This window comes from Spinacia oleracea, chromosome 3, assembly GCF_020520425.1.
Source record: "Spinacia oleracea cultivar Varoflay chromosome 3, BTI_SOV_V1, whole genome shotgun sequence".
In the NCBI taxonomy this organism is placed as follows: domain Eukaryota; kingdom Viridiplantae; phylum Streptophyta; class Magnoliopsida; order Caryophyllales; family Amaranthaceae; genus Spinacia; species Spinacia oleracea.
The window spans coordinates 33,643,376-33,660,485 of NC_079489.1; the positions used below are offsets into that span (position 1 = coordinate 33,643,376).

Genomic DNA, 17,110 nt, shown 5'->3' on the forward strand with positions numbered 1-17,110 from the left:
GTCCAAGACTCACGCGAGAAGCGCGGAAGCAGTTGAAGGCTGAAGAGACGTGTGATGAAGATACTCCTATCTTTGTGGGATTTTCTCAACCGATTAGGCCGTTGAGAATACCCTATAAAAGGACGAAGATAATGATAAGCAAGCTACGTTCACTCAAGCACCGAAACTCTTAAGTTATAAACTGTTTCATCATTCATTATTGTATTTGAGATTTTAGTTATCGATTCTCAGAAGAAAAAGCATAAACAGTCATATAGAATACTTAGTGGATTGATAGCCTCATAGCTATCCGCGGTTTTTTACCTTGTTCCTGGGTTTTCCGCGTCAACACTCCTCTGTGTCGTGCCTCTTTATTTGTGTCGTTGATTCTTTGCTTAGTTAGTGTCGACCCTAGCCGAAAGTCGCCCCCATACGAATTTTGGCACAAACAAGAACCATTCCAAATATTTATGAATATTCCAAACCAATACGAAGTACTACATAATTCATACGTGATTATAAATTTCCATAATGAGAAAGTAAATATAAACACAAAGTCAACAACAACAAAAGGGGAAAAAAAAATTAAGTAAACAAAATCCCCTTTTGACTAGACTCGTTCATTGTCAATGGGAAACAAATTATAGTATTGATGAATAATCGAAGAAACAAATTATACGGATTAAGAAGTTAAGGTAGAGTGTATGATTCTAGATAGTTTGTGCAATTGTTGATTTCAACAACAAAGTCATATGTTTATGTGTGCATGCTTGGGATTTGATAAGTAGTACTTTCAACAAGCTAAGCTTGACCACTTCTTTCCAATTTTTAGGATTTGATGTTCTTTAACACGGCATATTTGTTCACACGTACACTCATCACTCTTCCAAACTTCGAAAATTTACTCCTACATTCTAAGAATATTACACATAATCCAATACTTCATATTTTATTGTATGAATGACAAGAACGAATTAAAGTGTATTATAAATACAAGAGAGGAGATTTGAACATCTACTCGTTTTTAACCACTAGAACGATCAGAAACTCATTGGTTTTGTTCTAATACTACGTCAAATTAATTGTTAAAAGTCTTTTGGAAATACTCCTAGCCACTTAGAGTGTGTTATCTTGATCAAATGAAATCTAAATTATATGATCTCGATCATCTAAATTGTACTTATTTCAAGTTATCTGAATTTGTTGGACCTGATTAAATCTGATTGACCTAATTTAAACTTATTGGACCCGAACAAATCTAATTGCATGAGAGTATACTTATTAGACATGATCACAACTTATTTGACTTTACTGGACGTGAAAGTTTTTTCAAGGGGAAGAAACCGCCATTTACTCCTGATCAATTTCTCTTGAAAATGGTCATACTTGATCAATTCGATCTTCTTTCTCTCTCAGGCCCGACCCTAGGGGGTAGGCGAGGAGTGCGACCGCCTAGGGCCCAAGGCGGAAAGAGGCACAAAATTATAGCATGTCCAGTAAATTAGTACTAGTAATAAACAACACATTAAATGTACATGTTATTTTCTTGGCTCATTGGTAAAAAGTAGGTGTTAAAGTTTTGATACCTATCAATAGGTCTAGGGTTCGACTCCCCTCTATGTCTTTATTTTTTGTTTATTCGTTCCTTCATTATTTTTCTTGTTCACTTCAATTCCATCTTACTTTATTCGCTCAACTCTTTTCCTTTTTTAAATTTGTCAATATTTTTATTTTTGTGTGTTGTTAGCTTGTTGTGTAATTTTTTATTAAAATTTATTTTTTAGCAACTAATTTTCTCATTTATAATATTTTGTACATATAGTGTCTCAATTATTTAAATCCTTTATTTGTATTAGCTCTATCCTTTAATCCTTTACAAGGTAATTATGTTTTACGCTGAGTTTATTACGTAGTATTTGACTTTGGGTACTCAGTTCTAATCGATGTAACTATAAGTGGGCGAAAAAAATGCTTGTTTGATGGACTATGGGTCTATAAGTTTTAAAAAACATCAAATTTTAATGATGACGAAATTAACTAATACTTTTATATGCTCAAAATGAACCTTTATTTAAAAAAATAAATAAATTATCTTGTACGGAGTAATTAAGTAAGTATTTATTTTATTGAAATATTTCAAGAGATCGACCAGAACAAAATTTTGAATTCTAGGATCCTGCAAAGGAGATATAATAATTTTTTATTGATTTGAATCCAACAATATAATGGATTTAACAAAAAAATATATATTATTTCAGTTAAAACGTATCATTTCGGAAGGGGCCATAATCCATTATTTCGCCTAGGGCCCTCAAAATATCAGGACCGGGGTTGTTCTCTCTAATAATATAATCATATTTTCCACTCAAAAACATAATATGACAGGTATTTTAATGCAACAAAATTTAAATTATCAAAATGAGAATTGCATTGACTTTTTAAAATCGACAATTATTTAAGAACATATGAAGTTAATTAGTAAAAGCAATTTTATTTAGGAATGGATGAAATTACTTAAAACGATAATTAGTCTTTTATTTATTTTATTTTATTTTATTTTATCAATACATAACTGGAAAAGTTCACAAATTACAATAAATGGAGTACTATTTAAAAGAGCTCTACTAGCTCTTATAAACCATATTATAAAACACTAAAAGCCGCAAAGATAGTGGAAACTTTGATAATTACTCTTTATGTCCTTAATACTCGTCTCGCTTTCCTTATAAAGTCGTCCCTTAATATTCGCCTCGTTTCTATAAATGACATACTTTAACTAATATTATACCATTTCTCCTACTTAATCAAGGACCCACATATATTCCTACTTTCTAAAAATAACATTAAAAAATTTAACCCCACACTCATGCCTTAAAAAAGTTTGACACATTTTCCACTAACTATATTAAAAAAATACTTCACTATCAACTACCACCTAATAAATTAATAAGTCAATTAAATTGCCTATAATTCAGTGCCGGTCAAACCGGGACGAGTATTAAGGGACAGAGAGAGTAGAAGTTAACGGGGGGGGGGGGGGGGAGTATAAATACGAGGTAGACTATAGCATTAAGGCCATGTTCTGTTCACCTTATTTCCACTTATTTCAGGAAAAATAAGTTCATTTAAGTTCAGATAAGTTCAGATAATTTCAAATAAGATAAGTTCAGAAAAAATAAGGTTGACCAAGTATAATTTATAACTAAAATAAGTTTTAATAAGTTCAGATAAGTTCAGATAAGTTCAGAAAAAATAAGTGAAAATCATGTGAATAGAACGCAACCTAAGTGCTTGAAGTCTTGAACCATATTAGGTAGTCATATTGGAAGTACCTATACTAAGTATATATTAATAGAAAGTTTGCGTGACACGTGTCGCTCTGTTTATGTATTTTTCACTCTATGTAGTCTTTATATAAATTAAAAAAAGTTAAAACATGGTTTGTATAAGGTTTGAACATATGACCTTGAGTTTAAACAATAAAGCTTATACCACACAAATATGATATGTTTCATGTTATCATTGACAAAACAAATCTAAATAAATGTGAGTGTTATAAATATAGTAACCTGAGTCACCGTTCGGATAAAAAACTACTCCGTACTTATTAAATTAAAATATGTGTTCTCTTTTGATGTGTTTAAAGGTCGTAGCAAGTTATCCAAAATTTGACCAAGTTATTTGGGAACTAATAAGTAATAAGTCTTACTCCACATGATGTATGTATCATCGTTTATTTGACCCGCGGTCTATTTCCTTAATTTATTGGTTCCATACTAATTGAAGCACCCCTTCATTTCTCATGGAGTTAGAGCTGTCAAAAACTGACCCGATCCGAGAAACCGACCTGAACCGATCTGTATTTTTAAGGACCCGGATCCGAGTCGAGACCCGAAATTTTATTAAAATAGGAAACCCGTAACCCGACCGTAGCCAACTCGTTAAAATTGACGACCGATTTCGACCTGTTAATGCATGACCCGGACCCGAACTTGATAGCTGACCGAAATATAACGATAACAAAATTGAGTTTGCTTACCCGACCGAAAAATGACCCGAACCCCATTCAACACCCGACCCGATGTCAATCTGAAACCGATTATAACTCGATGAAACATGTTATTGACTCAACTCGTGACAACCTGTTACCTGAATTTACGCGACCTGTTGACAACCCGATTTGTTATTGACCTAACTAAATAATAACTTAAATCAAGTGTCCGATAGTGAACCCAACCTGAATTTTAATCGACTTGGTAATTATCCGATCCGAACATGACCCGACTTGTTAAGACCCGAACCCATAATTGTAACCGACTAGAAAAAGACCCGACCCGAACCCGAACCGAACCCAACCTAAACCGAAATAGAAAAATAACCCGATATGACCCGACAAATTTTCAACCTGACCGAACCCGACCTGAACCCGACCTGCACCCGGTGATAAAATGACCCGAAACGACCCGACCAGTTCATGACCCGAGACCCGAAATAACTAGACCTGGACCCGACTCAAGTAACCGTTTTAACAGCTCTACATGGAGTATTTAGAAATTGAGAGATGCATACATCATCTTTCAAAATGGACCCACCGAGAAATTTAGTACGAGGTCATCATGATGTTTTACAAATGAACCAAATATTCTATCTTGATAGTTTATTATAGCGTTTGTTTATTTTATCGGTTGTATACATGTAAATTAATTTTATTTATTTATTGCTCATTTTTTTGGTTGTTACGATCCGATTTACTTTTAGTGCTCATTTATATTTGTATCCTTTGAGCACATGTGTGGTATAATCAGTTAATTATACGATTAAGATCATTATTAGTTAATAAAAATTGTACGGCTATGTTCATTTTTAAGAGTGATTTTAGACTTTAGACAATTAATTTAACGTCTCACAACAACTCAATTAGCCAATGTGAACAGAATTCTAAAGATTTTCTAGATCAATTTCGTAGGTTGATTAGAAACCTATTTTACAATTTCAAATAGGTAAAGATTATTAAATATGTTATGCACTCCATACGTAGTAGAATATACGGAGTACGTAGTATGTCCCAAGGTAAACTAACCGTGGGGGTGACGTTACGTTTTTGCGGTTGTACCCCAAACACTGTAACAGGTGGGAAGTGGGAACCTTCCGCTAAATTTCCTACGCATTAAAGTGTCTCGGCCTCATGTTAATTCATATTATCTCTGTTCCTGTTTGGGCTCCCAATTGAATATCAATTGGGCCATTAAGTCTAAAGCCCAAGGGCTCACAGCAATAACATCAAACCCACTACAGTCCAAAAGGCTATTCAGCCGCCAATCAAGGCCCAAGGCCCACTTGGAATAAATAACCTAAGGGCATTTATTGTACAAACACTATAAATAAGCCGTCATGGCTCACTTACCAAGGTACGTCCATTTCACGCCTTAAGACTACTCTTCTAGAGAACTTCTCTCTCTAGAATTCGAGCATCGTTCTTACTTAGGCATCGGAGGGGATTTCCTCGGAAACACCCCCGAGGCTAGTAACTTGTTTATTGTGCAGGTTGATTTGGACACAACACATTCGAGCTAGCAAGATCTTCAACACACACAAATAGGGCCTTCATTCGAAGCCCATTGTTTCACCCGCTTCAACACCGGAACAGTTCCTAAAAGATTAATGCATCATATATCATAAATAGATGTTCCTATTTGCTTACCTCATATCTTATTTAGTTTGTGGATTTGTATGTCTCTCATCACACACACTATTATTTTAATCTAATTAAAAGACAAATATACATACCCATTTGTTTTTTTTTTATTATACCAATTCTTAATAAAATGAAGTTTTTTCCATTGTGCAATCTTTTAAGGACAGAGAGTGTATTCCATTTGTCTCAGCTACTTTCGTCATCCCTTTTTATTGTTTACGTATTCCGTTTCGGGTGTCCCATTTTAATCGATCTTTAAGTTTAGAACATTCCTTTTATATTATCACATAAATACCCTTAATATGTTGTCAAACTTTGAGTCAAGTAATTATTTTAACTACTTAAATTTATTAGGTTAATCTCTCACAATATCATTGAGACATTAAATCTTTTAAACTTTCCTAATGTTAGATTTTGCATAAATGTGAAAACATCTCTATTATATAAGGGAACCCTTGAGTTTATTTTAGTAAATGAACTTTTGGTGTCCCCCTATAAAATAGTTTATAATACCCTCATTACAATTTGAACTAATCAAATTGTATAAATACATAATTAATTCCAAAATTTAGGAAAAGCTTAATGCAAATTTGCAATGTATGGTAAATATGATTGGAAAAAAAGTCAAAATAAGATTATCGAGTGACAATAATTATTCGGTAAAAGATGCAAATAATACATGTAGTATTCAATTTTCAATATTAGGAGTAAATAAAAAAATACTAAAATGCATCAAATTGTACACTAAAATGTGGTATTTACTTTTTAAGACTAGTAGCAGATAATATGAGTATTAATTATACACAAGAGATGTGTGAAAAACAAACTACGGTTTACTCGGTAAAAGATTAATGTTCAATACAAAGTACTAAAAAACAGTAAATCATGCTCCATATAATTACTCCCTCTGTCTCGGAATACTCGCACCACTTTCCTTATCCCGGATTACTCGCACCGTTTCTATAAATGGCAAACTTTTATTAATATTATACTTACCCATAGACCCACCTATATCACTACTCCCTAAAATAACCATTAAAAAGTGAGTCATTTCCCACTACCCCTTAAAAAAGTTGACACATTTTTCACTATCTATATTAAAAAAAATACCCACTATCAACTCTCATCTAATTAAATAATAAGTCAATTACATTGCATTAAACTCTGTGTGCCGGTCAAACCGATTCGAGTATTCCGCGACGGAGGAAATATACACTAAAGATGTATGACCAACAAAAAAACATTGTAATAAGGTTGATTAATAATATTAGTAAAAAATAATGTGTAGTTCTAGAGTTCTATACTGGACGAAAACGAAGATCAAGATACGCAAGATCAAAGGTTAAAATTAATATCTGAATTTTTTAAGGGAAAAACAAAATCTGATTCGGTTTTTATAAGTTATTGTTTCGACCTTGCACAACACATTTTAGGCTGCGTAGCTAGTGAAATAAAATAAGTACAATAGATTTTAGTCTAATATAACTACATACTCTGATTTTAATGAGCTCATATATATGTTGAGTTTAAAATTAAAAGGAGAACTGTTTACGTTTATATAGCCTAATAGACGTAATCGGCTTATGGAGAAGAAATTCTCAACTTTCCCAAATCAAAGCTTTTTCATAGGTGCTACCTACACTAATTGAATACTTTAGTTCAGAACATTCTTATAGTAGTATTTTTGTGATGCAAATCGACTGAACGAAAAAGTGCACGTGGTTAGACATATAACACAATATTTTATAGGTGTACTTTGTTTAGATTGGTACTACGGAGTATAATTTAGATTTTTTTAGTAATGTAAGGGTTTGAATATTACATTGTTTCACTACTTAGATGTTTGGTTCATTGAGATGGATAATGTCTAATTTTTCTTTAATTAGATGAACTTTGTGAACAGTTTTTATTGCCTATTATTTGTGTTATTGGTTGTAATAACACATTTTTAATTTTTATATATATACCCCTGCACGCAATCACGTGAATTTAAATTATAAATAATTAAACATAATTTGCATTGTTTAAATAAAAATGAAACAATTATTCAAGAATGGAGGAAGTAAAAACAATACGTACACCTAATATGAAAAGCATGAAACTGTTTGTAGTCGGTATATAAAGAAGAAGTCCAACATTGAACATACGTTTCAACAACTTCTATTATCATTTTTCCAAATTGAGAAAAGCAGAGAGAGAAAGTAACACTTAAAGAGAGAAAAAGAAAAGGGGAGAGGGTTCATCAACGAAGAAAAGCCTCCTTGCAAATCTCATGAACTGTGGTGTCGTCTTGGGTTTCTACTGCTGGGATTGGGAGTTCTTAACCGCCCTTCTTCTCTTCTCACCCACTTTTTTCGTCTCCTCATTTTAATTCATATATTACATTCGTTTCTAAATAATTGCACGTAGTATTTTATTTAATTTCTTTTTAATATAAAGTTATTTTTGAAGGACGTTTCAATTCTCATAAAAGGGAAAAGAATAGTATTATTTGTAAAGCTATAAAAAAGGGGTAATTAATAAAGGTTTAATTAGTACTAATAATATAATGGAGGGTGTGAGTGCAAAGGGATTGTTAGAGTATGGAATAATAAGGAAATCAAATCCACCACCCTTCTTGTTGAAGACCTACATGCTTGTGGATGATCCCGACACCGACATCGTCATCTCGTGGAACGAACGCGGCACCGCCTTCGTCGTCTGGCAGCCGGCGGAGTTTGCCCGGGATTTGCTCCCTACTTTCTTCAAGCATTGCAACTTCTCTAGTTTTGTTAGGCAACTCAATACTTACGTAAGTTTTGCTCCTTAATTCCTATCCCCTTTCAATGCTTAACTATTTGCTAGTGTCATTTTTTTGTACATTTTCCAGCAAATTTTGTGACATACTTGCATGAATTGATTTTATATTAAATAATATAAATTTAATTTGAAAAGTTAATTATAATAATCGACATTTTTGAGTTCGTATATACCACAAATACGATACAAATTATAAATGAGGGAAGGAAATTGAACATGTACGGAGTAATACACAAACAATCAGTCTTAACTCTTAGGCATTAAGCCGGTACATCATTGATATAAGTAGCGACATGAAAAACTGTTTAATTTCCTTTTGATACATAATTATGATTATGTTGATAGATCCTAATAGTTGCGGTTATGTAAAGCTTCTAGTTTAATCATAATTAGCAAATGGGAAAGCAATAAAAGGTTAAAAGCTATTGTCAACAAGTTGATTATGATTGTAGTTGGTATTTGTCTGTTTTGTAAGTTGTAACAACATAATTTCAGTAAAATAATCCTTTAAGTTACGTTTTTATTGACTTCCTTCGGGTAAACGACAATGTAATTATTATGTACCTCGTATTTCATTAATCTTGACATATTGAGTTACTAGTTACATGCATATACATACGCTAATCGGGGTTGGTTTGACATGTAATCATGTATGAAGTATGTGTTTCCGAATAAATAGGGCTATTTACGTTACCTATTAGAAAAAAAAGTCACATTCGAGAAATGCAATTTCAGAGTAATAGGAATTACTAGAAAAATTACCATCACCTTTCATATATATCAATAAAAATTACTCCTTATGTTTTTGCCTTTTTGGTTTATGATTGGATTTTTCAAATATACGCTAATTTAAATTAAGTTTTAAGACTACTTTGTACTGGAGTATACAATAAAGAGCACTCATGCATGTCTTATCCATGATAATGAGAGATACGATACTTCGAACGGAGTAACAATTAAGAATATATAAAACTCACCAATAATTAAAATTAAGATCACTAGTAGAAAAAAAATACATGTAGATTAAATAAACAACAAGCTTTTACTAGTATTTGAAGTCAAAATGTTGAAGTTTACATTAAAATATATAGTTTTCATGGGATTTGGTGTAAATGTTTTCATGAAAAATTTATTTATTTATTTTAGTGACAATAACACTCTCAAAGGTGAAAAACATATTTCGTTTAAACGGAAGGGAAATCACTTTTTCTTCCCCATCAATTTTCACCCGCATTCATCTCCATTTATTTATTTTGTAATACTTTTGTTGTATGGAACTAAATAAAAGAAAACTAGTTTGGAGTTGTACGTTTTTTTTTTTGAAAAACGTTTTCCGTTAAATTAAACAGAGCCTTAAAGTGAACTAACAAGGGACCGTATATGATAGATTAATATTCGGGCCACTTATCCCCTATTTTTAATATGTTATGCTTTTAGCTCAACTAACGAGTATCTGCGTACGATAGATCGCATATTCATCAACTAAAAATGACCAAAACTAGAAGGTAAGTTTAGAGTGGTATTTTTGTGTATGGTCAAATACAGTGAGTCTGTGAATATGAATGGCAGTGTGACTGTGTGAGTCAAATGCCCAACAAGAAATTTGGAGATTTGAAGTATCAATCCATCTTTAGTTTTGTCTATATTCAGCTGGAGGATGTTGAATATCCCCACTCCACATAACTTTTTTTGCACCATTTAAAAGTCACTTGATTTTTTTTGTCATACTTTTTTACTAATGTTTTTCAGAGAAAAGAAAAGGAGAAATTTGATGAACAAAAAAGGAAAAACAAAAGGGGTTGTTGGATTTTGAATTTTACACGTTTTCTTTCCTTATTTTCTTTAAGAATATTTCTATTTCTATTTCTGTTTTTAAGTAATTCGTAGTAATATCTTAAGAACCAAAGTTCTTAACTTAGTTTTGTTTCTCTGTGCTTTACGCCTTTACCTAAAGTAGGCCGCCTCTTATTCAACAAGTAGTACTTGGTTGTAAAGAATTCCCGGGTTTCACCTTATTAGCTTAAAGTTAAGGGGTTTGATTAGAATGACTGATTTTCGCCTTATTAGATTGAGGTTAAGGGGTTTAATTCGGACCAGTTATGGAGTACAATTCTTTGTTGGAGAAAACTTTCCTCATCATCCCCTCCCACTCCCAACTTTCCAAGGGCACCATTTATATACCCTTATATTCTTAGCGCACACACAAAAAGAACCTAACCCTTTTATTTTTATAAAGATAAGGAGAAAAAACATAGGAGCTCCTCTGCACAAGGATAACTCCTAACCTGTCATTGTTTACAATCGACTCTAACTGTGGGCTATTACAAGACATAAAATACAAGTATTTTCAAACCAGAATGGTTTTAGTTATTAAAAAATAGAAAGTAAATAACATTAACCACAGCCGAAGATGAATTAGCTGAAAAAACTAAATCTACATTCTTGTGTATACTCCGTATTAAGGAACGGAGGGAGCTGAGTATCTCTTAAACTGATTATTTAATGCCGTCAAACTTGTCATATTAGCCAATGTGATTTCAGTACATCATTTTTAGTGCACTGATATCTTTAGTACATCCACTATTGACATTCCTAAGGCACTTCTGTTATATGCATAGGGGTTCAGGAAAGTGGCAACAACCAGGTGGGAGTTTTGCAATGACATGTTCCAAAAAGGAAAGAAGGAATTACTCGGCCAAATTCGACGCCGTAAAGCCTGGGCCCACCGCCCACAACCAGCACCACCGACAAACAACCAAACAAGCTCAGAAGCTCCTCCCAGTAACCATGATGATGATCAAAGATCCTCATCAACTTCATCATCGTCTGAGCTCAACATTCTAGTGGATGAAAACAAGAGACTAAGGACGGAAAATAGGGTGCTAAGCTCAGAGCTCACAGCCATGAAGAACAAGTGCAAGGAACTACTTGACTTGGTCGCGGTCTACACAAATCAAAAGGAAGATAGCAAAGGCAACGATGATGATGACAACGATAACAACAAAGAACAGCCAAAGCTGTTTGGGGTTAGATTACAAGTCCAGGGTGAAAGGGAAAGAAAGAGGAAGAGGTCAGAAGAGGTTTATGAGACAGCAAGACTTATATTATCACAGTCATGCAAGTAATTACATGGCTATGTATTAGTATGAATGCAACTTCGTACAACTTGGTTTAGCTGTCATAGTCTTAGATATTTCTCCTGAAAGATAAAGTTTGAACTTAATTAGGGATGAATTCAGGAACATAATTGTAGATAAATGTTTCTTCTAGTTTGCAAGCAACTGGAAATCAATAAACATTCGACATTTCAAAATGTTTTATTTATAGTCTTTCTTTCACTCTACAAAGATTTGAACCAATTAATGGAAACGTACTTGTTTTACACTTTAAAAGTCTATGATCAATTCACGTAAATGGTTATTATTAGCTGAATTTTCCAAAAGATGTATTTTCTGTCTGAAAGCACAATGTGTTTCCGTACCTCAGATCAGCAACAACTATAATCTGTAGGTCATGAAGATTCATTTGTTTTGTACTCGAAACCGACACACTACTAAAAACAGCTGCCGTTTATACAGGTTTTATGCCTAAGAAAGGATAATTCCTTCCTAAACATGAATACAAGTTCAATATCGTTTCGCATGTTCGAGTGGTTTTTCTAATATATTTCGCCAGTGTATCATTTCGGCTCATTGACATGAATAATTAGATACCGGAAATTGGCAAAAGATACCATTCAGATGATTTTATTATATAAGGTCATAAATTACTTCGTAATTTTGTTTTGAAAAGGCTTTACGCGTGTACCTATCAAACTCACTAAGGCTCGGTTTGGTTTGGTCTAAAACATTTTCAGTGCAAATTAATTTTCCACGGAAAAACATTTTTCATAGGAAAACACAATTCTTCCTTTGTTAGGTTTATTAAATGAAAATGGGAGAAAATGGTGAAGATTGAGGGGAAGAAGAGAGAGGGAGTTAAGGAGGGAATGTGGAAAAGTGGTTTTCCTCCCCAAATTACTCAAAATCGCCCCACTAAATGCCGCCCCATATTACTCAAAATTGCCCCACTATTTTCCCTTATTCTCCATTAGTACCCTTATTTAATCTTACTTTCCAATTCTCTCACACCACCCCACCACCTCCGACCACCATCGCCGGCCACCACCTCCGGCCACCACCCTCACGTCGTATGCGACAAAATGGCCGAATCTTCAAAAGATTCTTTTTTTTTTGTCCGAATTTTTTTAAAAAACTTATGTATTTTTAACTTGTACCATGGTACAGACTTATAAATTCTAAGCTTGTACCATGGTACAAACTTACGAGTTTTTAGCTTCGACCATGGTATTGACGTATGCAATTTAAGCTTGTACCATGGAAGGAGCTTAAAATTCATAAGCTCGTACCATGGAAGGAACTTAAAATTCATAACCCCATACCATGGAAGGAGCTAAAAATTCACAAGCCTCTATTTTTTTTTCCGATTACATTAAATCAAATGCAACAACAAATCAAAATATTAAATAATATAGACTTATGAATATTTAGCTTGTACCATGGTACTTGCTTATGAATTTTTAGCTCCTTTCATGGTACAAGCTTAAACTTCATAAGTCAATACCATGGCCGAAGCTAAAAACTCATAAGTCTGTACCAGGGTACAAGCTTAAAAATCATAAGTCTGTACCATGGTACAAGCTAAAAATGTAAAAGTTTCTAAAAAAAATTCCGGACATCAAAAAAACTCTTGTGAAGACTCGGCCATTTGTCGCCTACGACGTGATGGAAGTGGCCGGCGATGGTGGCCGGCGGTGGTGGTTAGATTTGGGGTGGGTATACGGGTAAATGTTGAATGAAGGGGTAAATAAAGAAGGGTATATGGTAAATGAATTGGGTGGTTTTGAGTAATATGGGGAGGTAAATAGTAAGCCCTTTTTAAATGAAAATAAAAAATCCATCTTAGGAGGGAGTTATAGAAAACTCTTTTCCATCCCTTGCCAAACTAAATAGTAAAATGATTGAAAAGAAAAAATCATTTTACATAAAAACGTTATACTCCCTCTGTATTTTTTTTAAGGGATACACTTGCCTTTTCCGGCCGTATTTATTTAAGAGATACACTTGCCATTTTTAGTAACTTATCAACCCCACCATCTAATTAAATAATACATCTAATATACCCTATCACCCACCATCCTATTAAACAAATATTTTCATAAACTCACCCCACCCTCCACCCACCAAAATGACATGGTCCCCACATATTTAATTATTAAAATATCTATCAAACCCTACTTGCTTTATTATTTTATTTCATTCAATTATTTTTCTTAATACCCGTGTCCGGAAAAGTATATCTCTTAAAAAAATACGGAGGGAGTACCCCTTATCAAACAGAATCTAATTAAAAACAATGTATTCCCGAGTATTCAACAATTTTGGCAGGATGTTTGGGGAATTTCATACACATACCTTCTCCTAGTCATTGTCCAAAATTTCAATGGACGTATGAACCGATGCTCCGAATCCAGTTAACAGATGGATACAATTGACTGACAAAATTTACCAGCCAATTCACTATTTATCACCTACTCAACAAACTTCCTCCACAACTTCATATTATTAATAGACTCCTTTCAGATTTATTGCAGAACTACATTTCCAACAAACTAAGTAACTAACATAACTAATCCAGAAAAAGTAACTTAAATAAGGGTTTGCTCTTTTTTTTTTACCAAAAATCCATCATACAAGTATGAAAGTATTGTGAATTGAAACTAGACTATATGCGTTTGACCTCATTGACCATTATACCAAAATTCCATTATGCAAAGTATGAAATTATTGTGAATCAAAACTAGACTATGTGCGTTTGACCTCATTGACGATTATTGGTATTTTTTCCCTTTTCCTCTAACGCCTTTTTTTAAAGTTACAAACTAATGTTTTAATGTCTTTGGATCATTCTCAACATATTTTGAGATGAGCAAATACTTGCTCGAGGGTCCCGAGTCCTGAGTATAAGTTCTAACTTAAGCCTACTACTAGATAGTTCATCTCACAAGTAAATGTACCACCTCCGTGCCATTCCACATTCAATGCATTGCCACTAATAAATAAGCCTCAAGCATGCATCCATGTCAAGTACCAATTAGTTGTGTTTGTTTCAATCAAGTCATGATTTCAAGTAGATGGACTTGCTGATAATATACACCAAAATTTTACACTTAATAAGTTGGTTATACAAGAACAAAATCAAGAATTATGTACATTTGCTGTCTGTAAAAATGAGATTTTTATGAACAAACCACTACCGCCTCTACCTATTACGGGCATGTCAGTGACACTAACCTTGAAAATCCCTCAACAAGATAAAGAAGGCTCCAAGATCACAGTAATATCATCATGAGTTGGCTGCAAAGTGATTAAAAATTGTCTCTAAAGTGGATTGACTGATGCTGTATTCTGCTATGCCAACTCGAGTCCTGAAAGGGTAGTTTCCACAAATATCATACGGAGTAAACAAAAAAGAGCTGCAGGACGATCAACCAAATTGCGCAATTCTTTACCTGTTTCGTTCTATGTGACCGAAAGCATCTGCCAATGATAAATCCTCCCCAAACGGTAACTGCAAAGATAAAACTTATGATATATCACTTTGATTTGAAGCGGCCCTCAAAGGAAATAGAGAAGCATCTGCGACTTTCTACAAGGCTATATAAATTTCAAATCCTGGTTGATCGTTTATACAAAGTACATTTTTGCAAAAAAAGAGTGATATATGGCACAAGCCATGTTGGTTTGAGTTTCACACGCAAATCCTTTAATGGTAGGGGTTACAGAAGGAAAAACAAAGATAAACATGATAAAACAGCATTGGTGATCGGGAACAAAGGTTTACCAAGATCCAAATAAGTTCAACTGCAGCTTACCAGATATGTGCGAAGCTGTGCCTCAATATTGGAAATGCTACTTAGTGGAACAGAATTAACTTTCTAAATGAAATAATGCTAGAGAACTTCTTCAAGGCTACTATGAGGCACAATAAGGTGAAAATTTGCATAAACTGGATCACAAGTCACTAAAATCATAAAGTAGATGGACAAACAGGACAAGCCAGCCAAAAGGGCGGAATTGGGAAACACTTATTGGAAAAAGTCACAGGGATCAGTTTTACTTCATACAATATTCTGAGATCATTGTGCAACTGTGTATTCATACTACAATCATGGTGAAGCCAATAAGACAGATCGCGTATTTCAATCATTTGAAGGGACAACACACACAAGCTAATCCCAAGATCTATAGGGGTAAACCATAAGTCTTTGCTGGACATCCTACGAATGTAAGATTGAAAGCAATAAGCCAAACATACAAATACAGGAACTAAACCTACAGAACATCAAAACTCAATAACATACTCCTTACAACCAAAGTATTTGCATGATTTCTTTTAACTTTTCATCCCATATTATTTGCGAACGTGATGCAATGGAATTCCACAAACGAGATATACAGATACAAAAGTTTCCAGTACCTGGTATCTGGCACTCAATCCATTGCACCCCTGAAAAGTAGCACCGGGGAATGATGATAGAATAAAAGACTCTATTACAGTGAACTTGTCTTTTGTCAACCACCATTCAGTGAACACCGGTAAAGGAATGCCCCCTAAAAAAACATATGCAAGTCAAAAGATGCATCACTCGTACACTTTTTGTCGCTAGAAGCACAAAACTATATTAAAAAAAAAAAAAACTAGCAGCATAAAACCTCTGCCTACAAATGAAAAGCTCAAACTCCAAAACATACAAATTAGAAAATAGCTCAAACTACTTTTAAGCTCAAACTTCCAAAACTCAGAAAATAGCTCAAGTAACTTCCTGGCATGTAATGCTAGAACAATACTCATAGATTTCAAGAATCAGAACGAGAAAATTAAGCAAATTAGAAAAATAGTTAAATGTTTGGTTTAGAAAACTATGTCACTACTCTAATCGCGTGCATGAGTTCTATCTCAATTCTGATAATGATTTGACAAGAAATGAACTCACCTAGTGTAGATTGTCCTGAGTTCTTGCATCAATTTATGATAAGAATTTGGCATGCAAGTCAATATGTTCAAAAGATTTTAACAGGGTCATTAGTCATTACAAGATTTTTTGTTGAATAGTTCTCTGAGAAAGTTTTGAGTTGAACATACTACTGTAACATTAACAGTCACTGTGAAACAGATTATACAAAATACTAGCCTGTGTGCCTAGCTACCATTCTGAATTTGAAAATAAAATCATTGCTGCTATCAAATTGGGAAATTAAGAAGTAAGGACACCAAAGTGTCTGGTCCCAGAATTTCTAATCTAAATGCTCCACACAATCCATATACTCCCTCCGTCCCGGAATACTCGACCCGGTTTGACCGGCACAAAGTTAAAGAGACTTGAATTGACTTATTTAATTTAATAGGTAGTAGTTGATAGTGGGGTATTATTTTAATGTAGTTAGTGGGAGGTGGGTTAAGAGGTGGGGTTGGGGGAGAGTAGGTGTTGAATTTTTAATTATTTTTTGTATGGAGTAGGGGGTAGGTGGGTTAATAGGGGTGGAGTGAGAAATAATATAATATTGTTAGAATATT

At 33.7% G+C, this 17,110-nt stretch overlaps 2 protein-coding genes across 3 annotated transcripts in view; one reads left to right on the forward strand and one right to left on the reverse strand.

Annotated features, from left to right (window-relative positions):
• The first annotated feature begins 7,817 nt into the window (after positions 1 to 7,817).
• LOC110779040 (heat stress transcription factor B-3) lies at positions 7,818 to 11,786 on the forward strand. The gene is made up of 2 exons (XM_021983574.2): positions 7,818 to 8,465; positions 11,092 to 11,786. Exons 1-2 carry the CDS (start codon positions 8,223 to 8,225, stop codon positions 11,596 to 11,598), a joined length of 750 nt encoding a protein of 249 aa, XP_021839266.1. The 5' UTR covers positions 7,818 to 8,222; the 3' UTR covers positions 11,599 to 11,786.
• Positions 11,787 to 14,653: 2,867 nt separating this feature from the next.
• LOC110779265 (ABC transporter A family member 1) overlaps positions 14,654 to 17,110 on the reverse strand; it is a 39,320-nt gene continuing 36,863 nt past the window's right edge. The window contains exons 38-40 of one of the 2 annotated variants that reach the window (XM_021983796.2): positions 16,013 to 16,146; positions 15,045 to 15,103; positions 14,654 to 14,960 (exon numbers count right to left, since the gene is read on the reverse strand). In XM_021983796.2, the coding sequence (XP_021839488.1) occupies positions 14,879 to 14,960; positions 15,045 to 15,103; positions 16,013 to 16,146 (275 nt within the window). In that variant the 3' untranslated portion in view covers positions 14,654 to 14,878. The remainder of the gene's footprint in view (positions 14,961 to 15,044; positions 15,104 to 16,012; positions 16,147 to 17,110) is intronic. The other variant, XM_021983804.2, reaches the window with a different exon arrangement.